The sequence below is a fragment of the Prenolepis imparis genome, unplaced genomic scaffold (assembly GCF_030444845.1).
Source record: "Prenolepis imparis isolate NDT839.2.m4 unplaced genomic scaffold, iyPreImpa1.0 SCAF_5, whole genome shotgun sequence".
NCBI classification, from domain to species: Eukaryota; Metazoa; Arthropoda; class Insecta; order Hymenoptera; family Formicidae; genus Prenolepis; species Prenolepis imparis.
Genome location: NW_028141163.1, coordinates 2,904,855 through 2,926,370, shown reverse-complemented (window position 1 = coordinate 2,926,370; position 21,516 = coordinate 2,904,855). Strand labels below are relative to the sequence as shown.

The following is a 21,516-nucleotide window of genomic DNA, read 5'->3' as shown; positions in this document are numbered from 1 at the left end:
TAATAACGGAAGAACGGGGGCCAGGCCCTTTATTAGCTCACCTGCATAGAATGTTGCGAGCGCAACGATCTTATCGAGCCGGTCGGGTGCAAAGACGGCACGCTGCCGCCGAAGCTCATGGCTGAATTTCTGCATCCCGGGGTGGACCATCCCCCGCGCACGCTAGCCGTAGTCCACCCCATTCCGTTTCCGCAGTCGTCCACCAGCATCTTCAAGGGCGAACGGACGATCGCCGCGTCTTTTACGCTTCCGACGACATCGCCGATGTCAACGATCGCTTCTATCCTCTCGCTCGATGTACCTTTATTCACGTCACGTTACCCCCGTTTTATCGAGGATCGACGCGAAAAGCAAATTACATCCTTCTTCCTTACTGTCAAATTCGGCTTGAATTCCGCCCTTTCACTGGACTGACGATGTTAGACGAGTCTGAGCGGACTCTGGAGACGGTCGTTTAACGGTGTGCTCGAAATTAGGAAACTATTTTCCATCTCGGTCTGTAAGCAAGGAGGAGAGAACGTTGGCTGATTTGTTTAATTTTAGTTAGAATAATTTTGACTATTTAATATAATTATATATATGTATGTATTTAATTATTTAATATAATTATAATTATATATATATGTATGTCCGCGCATAAATTCTCCATGAATTTTGTCCTCTATTCGGATGCGCATATAATTTGCGGAGTACACTGAAATATAAATTTCGAACTACGTATTTCGAGAGGAAGATATAGATCGATATAGTGTGTAATATATATCAGAAAAATTATAATTTGAAATTTAATCAGTAAAAATTTGATTACTCAGAATTTATGCGCAAATTATGCATTTGACTATATGTTAAAACCCTTTTATTAACATTGCCTCGTCTATTAATTGTATAATTATTTCTCGAGTAAAATTGTTGAAATATGCGTTTCAATGTGCAATCATTATTAAAGCAGACTGCAATAGTTTTTGTATTATTATGCAGCTAATGAAGATCACAAATTTTACGTTATTATACATAGAAAAAAAGAAAAGATTAATTATTAGTAAAGGTAAAGCATCAAATATAAAATCAAATATATGCATCCAATATATATATATATATATTAAATATATGCATTGCAGATAAAATTCGTTCGATTTATATACGCGAAGATTTATAGGATGAATGTATTATGTATGTACTCGTCCGAGAAGAGAGTCGATGAGGATAAAATTGATATCGGATGCATATCGGACACGTACGCGCAAGATATGTTGCTTGGAGTTTATTGACATATACGCCGAAAACACATTCCATTTCGCCGATCAAATAATTCCATTAATTTCTGACCGTTTTGTAATTTTCACTGACAATGAATCTTGCACTTTCGACAAAAATTCTTTTGTCAATTTACGAAAATTACGCGGCCTACATTCAATGTCTCATACTTATAATTTTCGAAATAACACGATATAATATTTCTCTCTCTTCAAATATTTATCAATTAAAATTAATAACTAAAAAAATTATTACAACTGAAAATTCGAGTTAAGACTCAAAAATAAGATAGAATGTTAAACTGATAAAATTTTCTGAAATTTATATATACGATCTTGTCTAATCATTCTCCCCGAAAGTATACAATTCATGAAAAAAAATTTTAATCGGTTAGGATTAAAAACATCTGTGTACGAGCTCTTTCAATCTCACGTAACACCATAATAATTGTAGCCGCATTTCCATCAATCTAACTGGTATATTGGTATATTTACGCATTACCGCCACAGACTTTCTCTTCTGTATCGCTTCTGTTTTCGAAATATTCATAGAATATACTGCTTATATGATGATAACAGTGCTATACAGTGATCTGGTTTTTTGTCTATTATATATTATTTTATGTTTCTTGAAGCATTATTTTTACACTGTATATACACATATTTATAATGTATAAATATGATATATTATATAATAAATAATAAATAATATATATATATATACAAATCTTCTTAAATAAAAAAAATAAATAAACTGTCTTGTAAGATTGATTTTTACATTCTTTTATAAAAATTGCGAAATTGTGATATTTATTATTAACAATAATTTTTATTAATCACATGTGTGTGGATATTTCAAAACAAATATGATAAATAATAAATCGCGTTATTTCAATGTTTAGAATTAAACTACGTATCGTTGGATCTTCCGCAATTTTTATCTCGCAAGATTTATGTCCATCGTTGATCCTTCGTCTTACCCTGTTGCGAGCTCGATATCATAACCGCAGCGTATGCGCATGTATACACACACACACACATACATATAGTGAAGTCTCGCAAAATAAGAATAACAAAAACGTTAAAAACAAACGACAGATTTGTATTCGCCGACTCCGGCGTATATTTCAGCTCTCACGTCGACGACGAACATCGGGCCGGGAAAGAGGAGAATTTTCGCAATGTCCCTAAGAATACCGCGGTCGTAAATCCTTTCACAAAGCGCTTTTTAATCGGCGCAGCTAAACGGATAAAGTTCCAGAAATAGGCGACGGCAACGCGTATATTTTACTCCTCTTTCCTCCCCTCCCAAAAAAAAAGAAAAAAAAAAAAAAAAACACTTTGTTATTTCAAATATACTTGATAACTTTTGATTAAAAGAAAAAAAAAAAAATCTGTAAATTTGTCGATGTAATTCCGAAGCATTTTTCGATCCTACATAATCTAGCGTAAAATGCTAAGAATAAGCAATGCAAATAATTTTGATGAGTATTTAATCTTTCCCAGGAAGGAATATTTATATAATTTCTCTCTCCCTCGTCCTCCTCGGAGTTTTAAACGCAAGTCAAATTCAGTTGACGAGATAACTTGGTATTCATCTAAATAAATAACTTGAAATAGCTTCTAGAATTCTGTTACCGACTACATAGATATATAGATCCGCACTTTAGTCTTCTAGTATATTTTTAGTGAAATCAATAGCAGTTTTTTGCTCCTTTATCACAAATATACCGCATCATATCGTTGCACGTTTAATTATCGTCCCTCGGGATTAAATTAAATTTACAATGCAGCATATGAGAAAGAATTGTATACGTGATTCGAAGCGAAATTACCCGAGGAAGATTAATATCGCGCGCGCATCTTGCGCTAAAAAAAAAAGAAAAAAAGAACAAACAAATTTGAAAAAATAAATAAATACGTACGTGCGTTACGCGCATACTAACTGAATATATAACGAATAAAAAAGTGCATTTCATTATGCTCGACTCATTATAATCGCCGAGATGCACTCGCGTATTAGTGATAACAATATAACCGAGTTCTAACTATGGCGCATTTATAAGTCCTTCGGAGGAAGGAGAAAGGGTATGTATAGTATTTTTCGATAAATATGTTTTAAACTTTCATATGTTCGCGAACTAATATCGAATAATATTGTAATTAGCGGGCACGCGCAAAAGCGTATATACGTATATCGTAAAACGAGAGTCCGTTTCCCCAACCAAATAAAGCCGTGTAATTATCATTTATGTATGCAGGCGCGAAATTAACTGGGTATACGCGCAATCGCTTTATTACATACGGTCCGTGCTTACATTGCCTTACTGCTTTTGCCAGATTCTTCATGCGTGTAATGGATACAGTCATGAATGTATATTGATTATATACGTAACCTCGCGATCTCCGTCTCTTTCAAACATTGTTAAATATGGTTTCACGAGGAAACATCAATATTGACATTTTTTTACGAAAAAAAAAATAAAACTAACAACGCGTTAATTTTGATCCGTCAAATTTTTTAAATTTTTCGATTAAAAAACTAATTTTAATCAATGTTTGCATATGTATATAAAAATATAATATAGAAATTTAAAACATTTCCTATATACATGAATATTATTATAATAATTTAATATCACTGTATAACTGTGTAAAAATTATTATCCAATATTTGTATAAATTATAGCAGTGTGCAAATAAAAAATATATAATTAGAAAAAAATATTAAAAATTCTAAAGAAATTTATTAGACAGTTGATAGAGAGAGGGGGGGAAGTGGGAGGAAGTATCCCAAAAATATAGAATATTTAATATGGCTCTATTTCTCGCGCGAGATTATCGGCGCGCAAAGGATTAAGACACTCTACAGCGGGAAAGATGCGTGTTGACATACAGGAAATTCCGGTCTGGCTCCGGAGAAGCAGGCCGATGGAAGGATCCGTGGCCAGAGTATTCTGGGGGAGAGAAACGGGGGGAGTGACAGCGGACGATAGAGACCGAGCCGCGGGTAATCCCACTAGATTGAATCCACCCCCCGAGCAGCCTCCGCGCGACCACGGTGGATGATCGTGTAACCATCGTCGTCACGAGCTGTCATCTCGCCGTCTCTTCTCCCTGTTCCTCCTCATCATCCCCCCCTAATTTTCTATGAAAACATTCCTCTGCCTGCGGGGTATGCGAGTAAAAGATACCGTCAACCCTCTCGAGCGACTTCGAGCCGCGAAATACCAACCCGGGCTTTCTCGGATGACAGTTGAGACGGTGCCAGGAACGGTGGTACTAGTTGTTTCGCGAACAAATCGCGCTCTACGAATCGTTTAGGAATGCGCGATGACGCCTGTCTTAGCAAGTCATAGCGAGAGAGATCCCCTTCCATCCGCGAATATATAGTTTCTCATTATACGTTTTACAAACATTAAGTTAAGATTAATTATGAATTAAGTGATTCCCTCTGACCCTCTCTAAAGACGAAATTAGTAGGAGAGAATTTGTGAAATCTCAGTTAATTGGAAATTATGTCTCACATAAATTATTGCATGTAAAATATTATAATAATTGAAGTAATATTTTATTATTCGAATAATAAGTTATATATAATATTATTTTATTACTCGTATTATTATCGTATTAACACGTATTAATCATATAATGCGATATTGCAAGAAAAAGAATGAAAAGTCATATGTACCTAATTAACATATTTTTTATTTGTAAAATAATATCATAATTATATTCATATAGATTTTATTTAATGAATATTATATTTTCAAACAGTACTATGTGTTACGTAAATTGATTTGATATAACGCTATTAATTATTTCTATTATATTAATTCGATACAAAGATTTCTATTGAATATTAATTATTTCTACTAAAATTAACCAAATTATCATTTTAAATTTATACGGATTAATTATTAAAACAATAACAAAATCGATGTGAGCTAAAAGTAATATAACATATGTAAAAAAAAAACATTGACTTGAATCATACATATGTAACGAAAACAAAATATTTTATACCAGCTATCCGAGAGGTGTTAATTTGTTCGTGACAAATTTAGACCAATTTATAGCCAAAATTGGTCTTCAAGTATCGTTTGAAATAAGATATTGTTGTACTATTAAACGAGACACTTCTCTGTACTTGAGATAAAACGTACACATCAACCTGATCCGACGTGGCCGCAATGTGACTGACGCTGTCAGGTCAGGTGAAATAATTAAAATGTGAATGCTATTTAATCGCAAAACGTGCGGGAGAGCAGCTCTTTCTAATTCAACCTGCTCGTCGCATTAGTTTCAAGATATCTCGTAGAGTCATAATCCTGCACTGTCACAATTACAAAATATTTCGCAGTCCTAAATCGTAGGATTTAATTCAAAAACAAAATATACCGGATTAATTAATTCGTTTGATAATATTTTCCTAAATAACCCTTATTCCGTCAAATAAATAAAGATAGATGAGTTTTTCGGTGAATTCTTCTGATATTTTTGTTTCGCAGATTAAAAAATGAAAATGCCTTGATTGATATGAAATAAAGGCAGAAAGTCATTTTTGAAGGATCTGGAAAAGTCTTTAAGATTTATGATCGATCTAAGCTGACAATCGTGAGAAAAAAAAACTGGGTCATGTTTCGTTAAATATTAAAAATTTAGGCAGACTATAATCAGCGCTGTAGCAGACTATTTGACCGTCTCACAGCTATTCCTATATATACAATGTTCGCAGGAATAACTGATGCCGAAATATATTATTGACCGGTCAGAGAGAATAAAGTAGCTATTGAATCACGAGCAATCTATTTATCACAGATCATTGCACGATACGAGACACATTTGTCGCTGATCGTTGCATTATGAATATCCCATCGCTCGCGCGATTGCGATTAAATATACGCCACTTGCGGTTAAATATATATATATATATATATATATATATATATATATATATATATATATATGTATGTATATAGGCGAACGATTGTGTGTTTTCCGATTGATTGCTCGCAACTTTGCAGATTAATTATTTGCTTAACAACCAGTCTCTGTCGATTTAACAAAAAATTCAAAGTATATATATATATATGTGTATACATATATATATATGTATATACACAAAACATCAAAAAAAAAAAAAAAAAAATTTCACACAAAAGCTGTACAATTGCAATCACATCACACACTGTTGATCTAATAAAATGCGGAAAATTTCAATTTTTATTAAATATAACATTTATAAATTTAAAAATAAATAACTTAATTAATGCATATTTATTATGATTTAAATTGTACTTGTAAAAAATATAAATTTAGTACCAATAATAGAGAGAGAGAGAGAGAGAGAGCGCGGCTATAATAATAAATATTCATATATTCTTTTTGAAACAAAACGAAACTATAAAATATATACGTACTATTACAATAATATATTTTCCGTGAATTTGTACGAATAAGCTTGCATTTGCATTTATGCGATTCATTAATCAGTAATTATTCTTCACGTCGTCCCCGACGCTTACAATTTTAATAAACCTCCATTCTACACATTCGCGCTTAATACGACGACGCATAAATAAATCATACTCTTAAATCCATCATTAATTCATGGGAATCAATCCTTCTGCCGAGATTAGTTCGAGTTGCCACGTGTGTTGTTTTTTATTCTTACACGCAAAAGAGCATTTAAATAAAGGTGCATATAATGGTGCAAATTGATATTCGAACGGGAAAACGCATCGTGTTCTCGATACTCATCTTTTTCAGGGCGTTCCAATCGATAAAACTCCATGACCCATATCTATCACGAGCTCTCTCCTTCTCTCTCCTCCCCCCCTCTCTCTCTTTCGATATGATTAAGACGTAGATTTTAATTGCCAATACGCGTATTGATTTTCATCGGATTGGCCGTGCGATTCATGAGCTCGCGGGAATAAACCGCATGTGAGACGACAAGCTCCACCGACCGATATCGACTTGCAAATTTCAAGCGACTCTCTTTCTCCCTTCCCGAGAGTACAGTTGCTCGTGCAAAAGAAACCGACATGTACACTTGGAAACTATTAAAATTGCGACGAGCTTTGCGTGGAAATTGAAACAAGTCTCGGCGCTGACGCTGATCTGCATGAATAAATACTTATCTTCATCTAAAACAGTTTCCCTCGTATAATATGCCACGTGCATGAAATACACGGCAAGCACAAAAATATATACGGTTAACGATAAACTGCGGTGAAATGGAGATTCTCAGTTCGCAATAACTGCAAACCTATATAAATATTAAATATCCCCGACAATCAAATTATTATACTCTTTAATTATTCTTTTTCTTTTTACGTGAACATAAATATCGAACATAAGTACGATACGCGTGGAATATGAAAAAGAAAAATGTATATATTAAATTAAAAATAAAAAACTGCAATAATATATATTTAATCGCGGCAATTTGTTAACTACAAATAAATATCATCCTCAATTACTTTTTACTTTATTTTGTACCGACTGAATATCGAAGTAAATAGAATACGAGTAAAAACAAAGTGACAAATAAAAGTTTAGAACGTTTAAAAAAATTGCAATAAAAGCAATATAGATTCGCGATTCGCAGTAATTGCGAACTACAGATAAATATTATCCTCCAACAATCCAGTTATATTACTTTTTTTTATAAATTATATTTCTTCGTGCCATCATATCGAACACATCGAAGTCAACATTTGCCATTTAATCAATTTATCATTTTTCATGTTAATGATCGTTAATTGTATTATCGAAGAATATTACTGCAACGACAAATTTATTCACCATATCGTCCTAATTACTTCCCCACCCCGGCTTCTGTATAATCAATAACTAAATAACAAACAACATATAGAGAGATCTCTATATACTCGATATTTCATCGAAAGAGAGAGAGGTAAAATATTTTCGATTTTATGATGTTACACACATAAGGGCGAGAGGAACCCCCGACATATCTCCCTCAAGAAAACTGATGCTCTACGTAGAATCGCGTGTTGCATCGGACGGGAATGGTTCTCGCGGAAGATTGATGCACGCGCTTCTTCAAGTATTCGTGTACCCTCTTTGCCCCCCCCCCCACCCCCTCACTGTCGGAGGGTGTCGCTAATCACACGAGCGCGTCTTCGAGATGTCTCTTGATTGGAATGTTCCCAGCGAGCGCAAGTAATTAGGACGTTAAACCAGGCGCCCAATATGAGACCCGATATGAGATCCCCCCGCATCGATCCTAAGGACATCGACGGCGGCTTTGAATGGAGGCGTATTATTGATTTCATCCCGCGGAAAACCACCCCTTCTCTATCTCTCCCCCTACGCTCTTTTCCCTACAGGATGTCCCAAAAGTTGCGAAAAACACCCAACGACGTGGCTAGATTTTATAAGGCGAATGCAAACTTCGTCCTCGTCGCGGAAGAATCTGTTCGGGGATCTCGGGGATATAATATATATAATGCGAGAAGCGCGCGTGTAACAGCTGTTATAGATGTATGTACGTTACCTATACTGAATAAATGTGTCAAAGTGCGAAACGATCGCGTCTGGTTTTCGGCGATCTCTGCGGAATTTATGTACAAAATTCAAAATTGACAATTTTAAAGATTTAATGAAATTGAGATCGCATTCCTTTACAAATATATGACGCGATCGAGGGCTTCTCTCTGTTCGATCGTTTCAAATGTCCGTTATATGTGTTATTTCGTCGAGACAATCCGCGACGACGTGAATACAAGGGCTTATCGGTGGATATATATCACGGAAAAATTGATAAAGTCCTCGACGCGGCGCGATTCGGATGGAGGATGACGGAGAGAGGATGAGATGCACGTGTCGATTCTGACTTATCGGTTTTCTCCATGCTCCGAGGGAGAAATTCGTCTTTCTTTCCACATGATTTGTAATTGCGTTTTGCATCAAATTTTATGCGCAAATATTTGGAGAATATACGGTAGAACTTTTTTTTTAGGAATGAGATTTATGTGTATAATTATATAAAATTCATCAAAATTACAAAATTCTTCCTTCTCTTTTCATCTTTTGTGTTGCATCAAATTTTATGCGCAAATATTTGGAGAATATACGGTAGAACTTTTTTTTTAGGAATGAGATTTATGTGTATAATTATATAAAATTCATCAAAACTACAAAAAATTCTTCCTTGTCTTTCATCTTTTGTGTTTCTATGTTAATAGATTGAAATACATGTAGTGTAGTGTTGTATAAATACAAATATTGCTAAGACATTAAAATTAAAAAGTCTATTTTGAAAGATTATAAATTAAAATTGCTGAGAACTTTAGTTTCCCCTCAGACTTTAAATATGTTTGATATTAAATTCAGTTTGTAATTACATAACAAACTTGAAGAATTTTGCAATCATGTAGAAGTGGATCCATCAAGATTGATTAGTAAATATGCAGTTGCAGTTTAAAAATATAATAGAAAACTATTCTTGCACAAACACATTAAATTTAATTTAATAAGGATAGCTGGATTAAAGCCTTTTCATTTTCATTTGTTTCGAATTAACAGAGAGACAAATTTACATAACTTTGCAGACAAAACAATGGAAGTTTAATGAGTTTTGTAATATCGCATGACTTTAGACGGCAAGAAAAAAAGAAAACAAATATAGTACTATGCGGGAGAAAGTTGTGCAGCAAAATAAAAGATCTTAATTTAAATACGGCAACATCGCCAACACTTATTCTCTACAATTTCAAAATTAACGAGTTTCTCTACAGACGCATGCAGCGACAACGTGTAATTAATTGCCACTCTAATTGGGCTAGTTAACTCGAATCATCATTTTATTTCGTGCAACGTTGGTGACAGTCTAACACACACAGACAGTTTCTCGACTCGAAATAATTTAAGAATAAATGCTAGATTTGGAGATTTTTCGCATTATTATACTTATGTACATACAAAAAACACATCTGTGTATCTTTCTTTATCAAAAATTGTCTAATCTTTTTAAAAAAGTTTCAACTATCTTTTCTCTTAAATAAGGCAAAGTCACGTTCTCATTAATGTTCCTCCTCATTTAAAATGAAGATTATTTTGCAAAATTCTAGAAAATAAAAAATTAAAAGAAAATAATCACTTTTATTAATTATCATACCTTATTAATTATCACACTTTTATTAATTATCATATATTTTAAAATGTTTATACGTATTTACGTTTATATGTAGCATCTTATTCCGGGTTTGATTACTTCTGATGCACGCGATTTTCTTACATCTCCATATACATATGTATGCAGAAATAATCGATGTATAAAACATGCGGTCCAAAAATATTTTTTGTCGGATAAATATCGAGCTTCATAAATATTTTTCAATTGACGTTACACGCGATTCGAGTGCACGGACGGATTGTCAGGGGCATTTATTCGTGCGAAACGTACGAATCCGGTTCGCTGAAGATTTCCCAGCATACATAGCGAGCAAACAAGTCGCTATTTGTCTTCAGTCGTCGTTCGTGCTATTCGTTATCCTGTCCATTCGTGGCCACGGGGAAACGAAAGAAAGAGTAGGGTGAGGGCGTGTGTGAGGGCGGTCGACGACTCGGAATTAATCCGATTGCCCTTCGATCTTCGCGCGCAGTTGAATGCGGCCGAATTATCGAGAGAATTCGGTCGAAAAAAAAAGAAAGAAAAAAAAACGATCGCATCCTTTGTCGACACGCATGCAAAGTTCGCCCCGGTGGGGAAAAAGCTAGATTTCCACTTTCGCGCAATTTCAACGACGTCCGCAAACAAAGTTTGAAAATAGTGCTTCTTTAAAACTCTCTTTCTCGTTTATGTAATGTATAACAGATTATATCGTATATGCATGGTGAGGCTGCGTGTTTTTACAAATTTAATCTTATTTAAATTTTAAATAAGGTTTGTTTTTTTTTCCGCAATAAACAGGTCGCGACAAAAATGTTCATATCATCTGTGAAAAGAGATGTTAAAAATTTTCGCTCTTTTATTTCACATATCGAATTTAATTAAAATATTTAACATTTTTGAGACAGTTCTATATCATGTGATATAAAACTTGTAAATAAAGATTGGTTATTTTTAGTTTATATCGATTTCAAACGATAAGAGATTGCTCGATATATTTTTCTTAATTTAAAAAGGCTAATGTAAGGAAGAAGTCGAATCGAATTAGGTCGAATAAACCGGAGTAGACGTTATTAATCCTCATCCTGACAAGATCGAGTTAGTGTGTGTGCTCTGTTTGTTCAGGTCTGAACCTCATTAACAAATCCTTCAAGCAATCGTAAACGGAAGTCAGTTTTCAAAAGCCAATAAATACAGTCGAGCGAGCGCAGTAGATCGAATCGAATCAACTAATACAAACGCATTCATATATATACACACACACACACACACATTCAACCACTCTCACAAATTTTCACCCGTCCCCTTTTTTAATTCGATTTCCATCCCACGTTGCCAACTTCCATCTTATCCGAAGATTGATCGGAAAAGTAAGGAAACTCCGGACGGTATTAGGCACCCCCAAAGAGACTAGCAGGCCGAATTAATCCGATAATAAGTCGTTCGTCGCACATTACAGTTCGATTTTACGATCTCTCGGCCCATCGAAGTTCTCTTGAACTTAATAAGTACCAATGTAAAAAGAAGTAAATCGCTCTCTCCTGTTTTTCGAAAAACTAACGAGATGCTTTATCCTTTCTTGCAATTTTACCTATATTTATATATGTATATATAACCAGGGACCCGGACCGAACCGGAACCAGAACCGATAACCGTTCCATGACCGTTTTTTTAGTAGAACCGAAACTGTAAACCGTATTGAAATTCTATTAAATTTATAACACCGGAACCATAACCGGACCGTTAAATTATTTTCGGTTTACGGTTCTTTTTGGTATTTTTTTCTGTTTTTGCGCAAATGACGGAAATGTTATGATAACTATCTCCTCGAAGTGCAATACAATTATAATTATTTTTTTAATGTTCTGAAACGTATATGTATTATCGCAATAATGATAGCTGTGAGGATATTATGTTTTCTGTTTTATATATATATATATATATATATATATATATATATATAAATTATATTACTTTAAAAAATTATTAATTTTGATGACATATGAAAATATATTTATATATGTATCTATATTATATATACCTATATCTAAATATAATTTCATGTATAATATGAAGTATTTATTTACATGTCATAAAAATTAATAATAATTTTTTAAAGTAATATAATTTAGAAATTAATTTAATTAAAAACGAAAGTAAAAATTTTAAAAAACCAGAACTGTAACCGAAAAAATCGCAATTTAAACGGTTTCGGTTTTTTTTATTTATAAAAAACCGAAACTGGAACCGGAACAGTTATTAAATATTTTATTAAACCGTAACCGAAACCGAAACCGAACCCTAATTTTGTTTTGGTCCGAATCCCTGTATATAACAAGATCAAATAATATTAAATTTTATTCTTCAGATTCACATTCACAGTATAATAATTTAATTCGAAATTCTCAAAAATATTCCGTGCACAATCTCAAGTATAAAGCGTACTGAGATAACTTTTTTGGACGCGGAAATCACACAACTCGTGTAACCAAATAATGTTATGCAAATATGATTTTAATTACAAAATGTAAAAAATAAATAAAAAGCGACACGTGTATGAACGAGTTGTCACAACATGAAATTTTATCCTTTAAACTTTATTTATTCAAAATTACTTAACGCGTGCGTGTATACGAGTTCACTCGTTTTCGCATAATTTGCAATTGCTTTGCATATTTCAGCGGAAAGAAGTGTATTTTAAGTATTAAATTATCTCGCTACCGCGTTCACTTTAGTATGTTTTTTTTTTTAATTATATTACACGCTGAAAAATATATTATATGGTAATTACACAAAAATAATAAAGGGATGCGTATATGAATCTCTATTCACACAAATCGACACCTCTACAACCGAGAGTGAATGGCCAACTCTCTTAAATCGATATCAGTTAATTTAGAAACAAAAGATCCCCCAACTGAACAGAGGATGGTCGCTGAACATTGGAGGACTACGAAACGAGCTAATTGCAGCGATGTTAATGCACCAAAAGTCTCGATGCGCGCGCCGAGCCGATTAATTAGGCTCGCGATCGATACTGACAAAGGAAATTTTTTTTTCTTTTAAAGAAGCCGCAATTTTTTCGGCTCTGCCTGTCGAAATCTCTAACGCCCGGCTGCTCTTTGCGCGCGTAGCGAAAAATAAGGTCGGTCGATTTCGTAACCTCCATTTTTCAGTGCCATTTAATTCAATTATTATTGCGCGTGTTATAAAGTACGCGCACATAATTGAACAATTTGAGGGCTCTCCGCAAGAGAGAGAGTACGTGATATATGTATATAATCCAATTTATTAATCCAATTTACTAATCCTAAATACTACAAGTGCTGTAAATAAAAATGTAAATAAAAATAAAAAAAAGAACAGGCTGGTGTTTCTTCTTTTTTTTTGCTTTAATTAAATAATTTACCGCGTTATAGAAAATTCTCTTATTTTCGAATTCCCTTTTCCTAGACGTTAGAAATGTAATTAACAGACTCTTACTTTCCAGCTCGTTCCACGTAGAATTTGATCCGACAATTAATATAAAATTTAAATTCGCAAAGGGGTTACATTAACGTATAATAATATTACAAATTATATGCATACGAAGAAACTGTTATTAGATATACGGGAATTTGAGACTGAAATTAAGTATTATAGGATCTGAAATACTTTGTACATATATAAATCTGTAGATAAAAGCTTTGAAAGCTCTCTCTCCCTCTAGCATAACAAAGAGCTTTTTTATTCGGCGAAAACCGCGAAAAGTTTGATAAAAGGTAATCAGTTCGCACCATAAATCATGATTGTTCGCGGACGCAAATAGAGATATGTGTGAACGCGAAGCGATACTTTCCGCAGATTATACTTCGTTAATGCACGTGCACGTTCGAACGAGGGATCTCTCTCATCTCTCTCTCTGCTAGTGTGCCAAACATTCGATCGTTCTCGTCTCAACAAGATATCGCATATCGCGGGCTCGTGTCACGTTCGATGACGTGGATGCTAATTGGTACTTCTTGTTAATTACATCGTTACGAAGGCGGAAACATGCAAATTTAAGGTGCATGCAGTCGGTCCCGACCGACGATGCAGGAGAGCATCCTCAAGTTTTTATTATACATTAATCGATAAACAGTCTCAATGACGCGATAACGCGTTGTTAGATCCAAAATTAGAAAGTCCTCGAAGTTTAATTTTAATCGCGCGCGAATCCTTCGATTGAAAATCAAATATAATGGTTTCGCGATACTTCCAAATTTAATTTATTTTCGAGAGATTAATTTTATACAAGGATGCGTAGGCGAAGTTAATTGTCGAAATTAAATCTATCGCCGTAATTAATTTTCTCAATTTTTATGATTTATATATTACATTTAATTGCCTAAAAATTATCTATAAAATTAATAATGAATATATTATATTTAATTACCGAAATTAAACTTTACAACGGTATCGATTAAGTACTGTGCTATCACACCCCATCCTCTCTCTCTCTCTTTACTATCTTTCTTGTAAATCCAAATGACCGTGTGAGTTCTTTCCTCGAAACTATGCGCGCGATGCCATTTGTCTACCAGCATTGCCACAGCTCGAAGAATTAAGACAAAGATAGGGGACCATTAGTAGAGTAGCAACTAAGCAGGGACACGCTAGAGACAGCACGGGAAGAAATGGACTGTCTGCCTTGCAACGCGGTATTTCCACTGCGGTTTTCGAAACTCCGACAGTCGGAGGATGTTTGTATAAAACAGCTGTTTTAGAACAAACATGCGGCCGCAACTATTGTATTTCCGCTCTCTATTATAGAATCGATTTTACTTAATTGCGTAAATACAAAGTTTTAGATTATTTAATAAAAAAATTGCGAAAACCAATCGCGGATATTACTTTCCATTATTAACGGCGCGTAAAGAATCCGTCGATTTTTTTTTTAAGTAATAAGCTTACTCTCTCAGAACGCCGTTCGGAAAATTCGCGGCAAAAACTTGCCGATTTTTGCCTCGAATCAAGTATCTATATATGTATATATCGGGACGGATCGCCGACACCATTTTGCGGCTTTTGAGCGCGTTACATCTCTAAAACGCAGTTATGCCAATCTCTGCGGCATCGATACGGCTAGCGTAAAAAATAGCTGTCGATACTTGTTGATGGTCCGTTAAAGGGGAGATGGGTATCGCGATTTGCAAACTCAGCTCGGAGTATATATGAGGGGTATACCCTTTCGTCGTGCAAGCCATTTTTCAACGGTACATTACTAAGTCCCGCGCATACAGCTATACTGTATATCGTGAACGCGCATTGGCGGGACTATAAAAATTGGATGCATCATCATAAAAATGGTACAAAGCGGAGGAGAGCAGATGATGTTTCTCAGTATCAATAGCGCGTTCCTGTTTCGTTGCTCGATCTCGGCCCGCGTAATTTCAAGCTTGGATTTTAGAATAAACAGGCGTCTAAAAGCAAATAAAGGAAAACGGCACAGCTTGGAGGAGACACTGCCGATTCGTTATAAGTAGAAGACAATACTCGGGCTGGCGCCACGATGCGCCATTGTAAACGCGTTATTCGAAAGCGCAGTTATATATTGCAGTCGCGCATTATCAAACAGGTATAGAGATAGAAATTGTATCGAAAACAAGAGGCGATAGATAGATTATATTCTGGTTTTAATTTCAACAAAATGCCGTGATTATTTGAGCGGATTATGTAATAGATTATACATAATAATTATGAAATTATGGTTATGAGAGGTGATTACGAACATTAATTCAATAACTCAGATAACTATTGGCTATTTAAATCGAGTCACATTAATGTAATGTTTTAATTATGTGTAATGACATTATTGCTAAGACTAAAAAGTTGCTACTCTTATGAACGTAACTCCTTCTTTCCCGTCTCTTTTTTAGATATTTTATATATTTTAAAATAATATAAAATAGAAATAAAATAATAAAATTGAATTACAAATTAATTTGAAATACTGTCTTTCTTATTAGTAGGTATTTTAGAGATCGACATTTAATTATTTATTATTTCATCACATTAACTTAACGCTATTATCATTTCTCTACTCTATTTCTTTTCTTTTTTCTTCTCATTTTTGCCTACAAGTTTGAAAAAAAAAAAAATTCTTTGCGCATTCTTCTTGCCTAATGAAAAAAAATTGGAGCAAATAAAATCACTCGCGCAAACATTATGTAAGCACTTCTGTTTCTTTCTTATTGTGAAAAAAGAAATCTGTGTGAAAACAAGTTCTATTTCATGAAAAGAGAATGATATAAAAATAATGTAAAGAAAATATACTCTTGGGAATTGATAGCATGTTACATATAATATAATGTATATTAATATTAGAAAAAGTATAATATACATATATAACACCTATATACATTTAACGCATATATAATTTAATATATTGTATTACTTTATTATTATATGTATATCATGCCTCAAGGGAGAGAATAAGGAGGAAGAGGGTGCGAGTAGTAATACATTGTTATATATTAGTGCTCACACACATACAATCCTTTCTCTATTATTCATGCAATATTACTCAAGTCACATAGTTTTGGAAGTACGTTTAAGCTCTGCCCGTACACGAAACTTTTGTATATATTCGGCAACATCTCTGCTCAATTTGTCGATTAATTCGACGACTTCGAAGATAAACTTCGATCGTAAAGAGTCAGGTTAATTCGATCAAAAAACTAATCTGAATGTATAAGATCTCTAAATTAGAATTTTATCCTACATACAGAATATTAAATTATACAAGTATTTAAAAGTATAGATTAATTACTTATTAGACGATTAATGTATCACGGAATTAATAAATAATTCATCTCTATACTTTAAAATACTTTTATAATTTAATATTCCGCGTATATACGGGATATGCGCTAATAATCACCGCATCTCTTTTTTTTATTTATAAAGGGCCTAAGCGTTCATTTTTCGTGCAAAAGATCATTCATTGACAATCTTATTCTGTGCTGTGCCATTGTCCATTATCGACAATAGTCCTTTCTTGTGAAAACCCCCAGCGAAAGATAAACATTTCATTGATTAAGAGATTATGAAAGTAAACTTTGTCATTGATGTTTATGCGGATGCTTATACAATCCCATAATTAATTAAAATTTCTTTAATAAAGCTCGCCTCGTCATTTATAAGCTTTACAGCTCGGTAAACGGGAAAGTAACGTTTAAGTTTTTAGCAGCGGTGATAATTAAATATATACAAGATAATTAAAACAGCTTTCGTATCGTATCGTTCTCGATACTTAACGAACGTGAGAAAAATATAATCGCCGTTTTATCGCAGCTTTTAGCAGCGCGCGTCTGAACTTCATTCATTCAAGTGCCTGTATACTATATTCCTTGTATATATCTCACGCTCTTTATTCCATTCTTCTTTCCGGAATAATTTACGCGAAAATATTGTAGGGTCGTGATACGAGCGTCGCATTTTAAATTCAAACCCCGGATCGCGTGTGAAGAAGTAATTTTCCATATCTATTGCCGGATTTTATATATTGAAAGGAGGATAACGATCGGCGTGTCGAGAGTGGGCGGACCGAGATGCTCGGACGAAAAACACTACGATTTAATCCCCGAGGAAACGCAACAAATGGAATTACTTAGTAGAGTGCATTATGTGCGACCGGTGCTAAATGCATCGACCGTGCAAGAGTGCCCCCGGTCGGAGAGAGTTATGGTGCACCGCGAACACGCTTTCCGACGTAGAATTCTCTCTTTCTCTCCCTTGCTATCTCACTCTCTGTCTCACTCTCTAGAGACCGAAAGGGTTAATAGCGAATCGCGTCTATTGTCCGGCTACTCTGCTTAATGGCGAAAGATGACACCCGTCGAGGAACGCGATGTCGCCACGGACAATACTGCGAGATTGAATTATGAGCGCGAGCTGGAAGAGCTCTTTGTTCCCCGTACAGGGTTCGGGGGTCAGCCGCGATGTCCCGAACCTAAATCTTTTGTGGTCGGACAGTTAATGATTCATTATTTCCTTTGCGCGCGATAGCGGCACGGCTGGAGGGTGAAGCAAAAAATTGGAGCAAATTAAATCACTCGCGCAAACGTCATGTAAACGCATCTGTTACTGTGACTTTCTCAATTGGAAAAACGACGAGATTTGCATGATTGAAAACAAATCTGTCGCAATAAAAAAGAATTGTATAAAAATAATCTAATAAAAAATATATGTTCCTAAGAATTATAATAGCATATATATATATATATATATATATATATATATATGTATATATTTTATAATATTAATATTATAATATATACATTTTTTTACACATACATAGTTTAATATATAAAATAAAATAATTTTTATATATTATATTACTCTTTTAACGGCGATTATTTCTATGCAACCTGCATAATTCTCCCCGAGAATGGAACGACCGCACGTCCGATCTACCCATCTTCGAAGCGGTTCGAGACAGCCCCATAGATTTTTTTCGTGTGATTTATCTTGCTCTTGTACGCTTTAACGATCATAAATTAAATATTTATAAAAAAATCGTCTTCCTTACTCTTCTCTATTTTCTCTTTCTCTCTTTCTCCGAAATTACCGTCTCCACTTCCTTCATTTGCAGATTCTTTGAAATCAATTTTTTAATATTATCATATATTAATTCTCTTACACAGTAAATATCATCGGGACGCTCAATTTAAAAATAATGCTAAGATATAAGGTGTTCTTATTTACTTTAAAAACCTTTGAAATTTTTTACTTGCTCTTTTAATTCATAATTCAGAAATAATTAATTTCTCATTCGCATTATTATAATAATATTAAAAAATCGCGAAAGATAATTCAGTGAATATATATATATTAATTTTCTTACACAGCATAAATATCTTCAAGATTTAATTTAAAAAATCTACTAAGATATAATATAAAGGTGTTCTTATTTATTCTTGTACACTTGAAAACCTTCGAAATTTTTTACTTGCCCTTTTTAATAGCTCATAATTAAAAAATAATTAATTTCGCTGAATTATCTTCGATTTTTTAATATTATTATATTTTTATTATATTAATATTATTTTATACTTTTAATATTATTAATTTTTTAATATTATTTATAATATTTATAATATTATATATTAATTCTCTCCCAATAAATATCCTCGAGATGCTAGATTTAAAAATCTACTAACAATAAGATATTAAAGTGTTTTTATTTATTTCTATACACTCTTGAAAACCTTTGAAATATTTTACTTGCTCTTTTTAATCGCTCAAAATTCAAAAATAATTAATTTCTCGTTCGCTGAATTATCTTTCGCATTATTTCCGCGACGCTCAATATGCACGGGCAAAGTAACGCGTATCTCGTCTATATAACCGCATTCTCTTCCACATCGTCGCGCGCCGTCGGTGACGACTCGATGCCGAAGAGCTCATCGCCGCAGGTACCAAAATGGCGAAGGGGACGTTATTCTCCCGGCGGATTAATTTCGACGGCAGACTGTGCTCCAGTACGACGATTCTCGCCTAATTGTCGCGATCCCCAGTCACCGGGAATGGGGCGTCAGAATCCCCGATGAAGGCGAAGCGAGATGGCGAGAGTCGGAGTCGAGGGGGATGATGACTACAATCCCCTTTTCCCCCTTTCCTACCCCCACACACATCGCAGCCGCCGCCGGGTGTACGTTAAATAGGTGATATGTCAGGCACATGCGCGCACATTTCTTCGTCGCCTCTCTCATTTAGCTCGCTCATTGTTTTTCCCCGCCATCTGATTCGAAAGCTGCATTTATTAATTCACGCGTCAAATTGCAGTCGCAGTATCAATTGCATTTTCGATTCGCAGCTTCATCGCGCGTTTGTACGTTGTAGTACATATATATGCACGTTAATCTCAATTTTATTTTAATCGCCCGCACACACACACATATATATATATATATATATATATATATAGTTCGCTCTGTTTATCTCTAACTTGTTGCGCGCAATAAATGTCCTCGCTAATGTCATCCAAACTGATTTTGTAGGATTTTATTATTATTATCATCGCCAATTGATGGTGTCTGATGGTGCCTGAACTCTCTTGTGTGCACTCTTTCGAAATTCCCTACGATTATTTAAATGCGCGCGCCCGTAGCGTAACGAGCAAATATTAATCATTTGTATTTTGTTTATTAATAAATAGTATGAGTATACAATATACACGTGACGCGTGTTTGCAGAATAAACTATTGCTACACGACATAACATAAAAGAGAATTCACACAAATATTATTCCATCCACGACACGACACATCTGTACGTGGCATAATTGCGTATATCAGGCTGTTAAAATTCTCTCTCGCATACCGCGCAATTCTTTCTTTCGTTAAAATATATATTCGAAAGATGTCCTTTTCCAATTAAGAAAGCAAACTCGAACAACAGAGAGGGGTTCAACAAACGTTTAAAAGGCACGTTTTAAAAGAGCTCGAGAGCTGCCTTTCAAGACATCTTTACGATATCTCTTCACCGGGGGATATTTTCGAGATTGTTTGCGTCCTCGCTCGAGAAACCGTGTAATTCTCAATCTAAATCCGACGAAAAACGATTAATCGAGATCGGAGATAAATTATGCAAACAACGCGTCTTTTTGATCGTTAAACATTTCTCCTTTCCTTTTTTTTTTTTTTTTTACGGCACATCTATCCACTTCAGACTCTTGTATAATAATTGTCCGTGTAATTGCCCATCGCATCGATTCGCGTGATAAAAGATCCGGTTGGCGTGTTGAGAAAGCATCGTTAGACAATGCTATATGACGCTCATTCTTCCGACTTCTCCAGCCTTTCCTTCGTAATTGCCGCGGTTCGCAGACACGCCGCCATTGAAATCCGCAGGAATTAAGAAGGAGCAAAGAGAGATCCGGGTAAGTTAAAGCATATCTTGAGAGAGAAGGAGAAAGAGAGAGAGAAACATTCACATTGATATCTAACATTGCGCGTTCGGGAACATGTGCGCGAATTTCTCAAGGGTCTTTACGTCTTGGTGGAACGCCGGTTAACCGGTTGCTTTCACGATATTAAATCCTTCTTTAACGCAACTCGAAGGCAGATCGATGGATGAGAAGATATGAGAAGTAAG

At 34.5% G+C, this 21,516-nt stretch overlaps 1 protein-coding gene across 3 annotated transcripts in view; it reads right to left on the bottom strand.

Moving 5' to 3' along the window:
* LOC145936818 (monocarboxylate transporter 4) overlaps positions 1–21,516 on the bottom strand; it is a 78,173-nt gene that overhangs the window by 37,597 nt on the left and 19,060 nt on the right. For all 3 annotated transcript variants that reach the window (XM_083039414.1, XM_083039413.1, XM_083039412.1), the window contains exon 10: positions 42–497. In XM_083039414.1, the coding sequence (XP_082895540.1) occupies positions 42–209 (168 nt within the window). In that variant the 5' untranslated portion in view covers positions 210–497. The remainder of the gene's footprint in view (positions 1–41; positions 498–21,516) is intronic.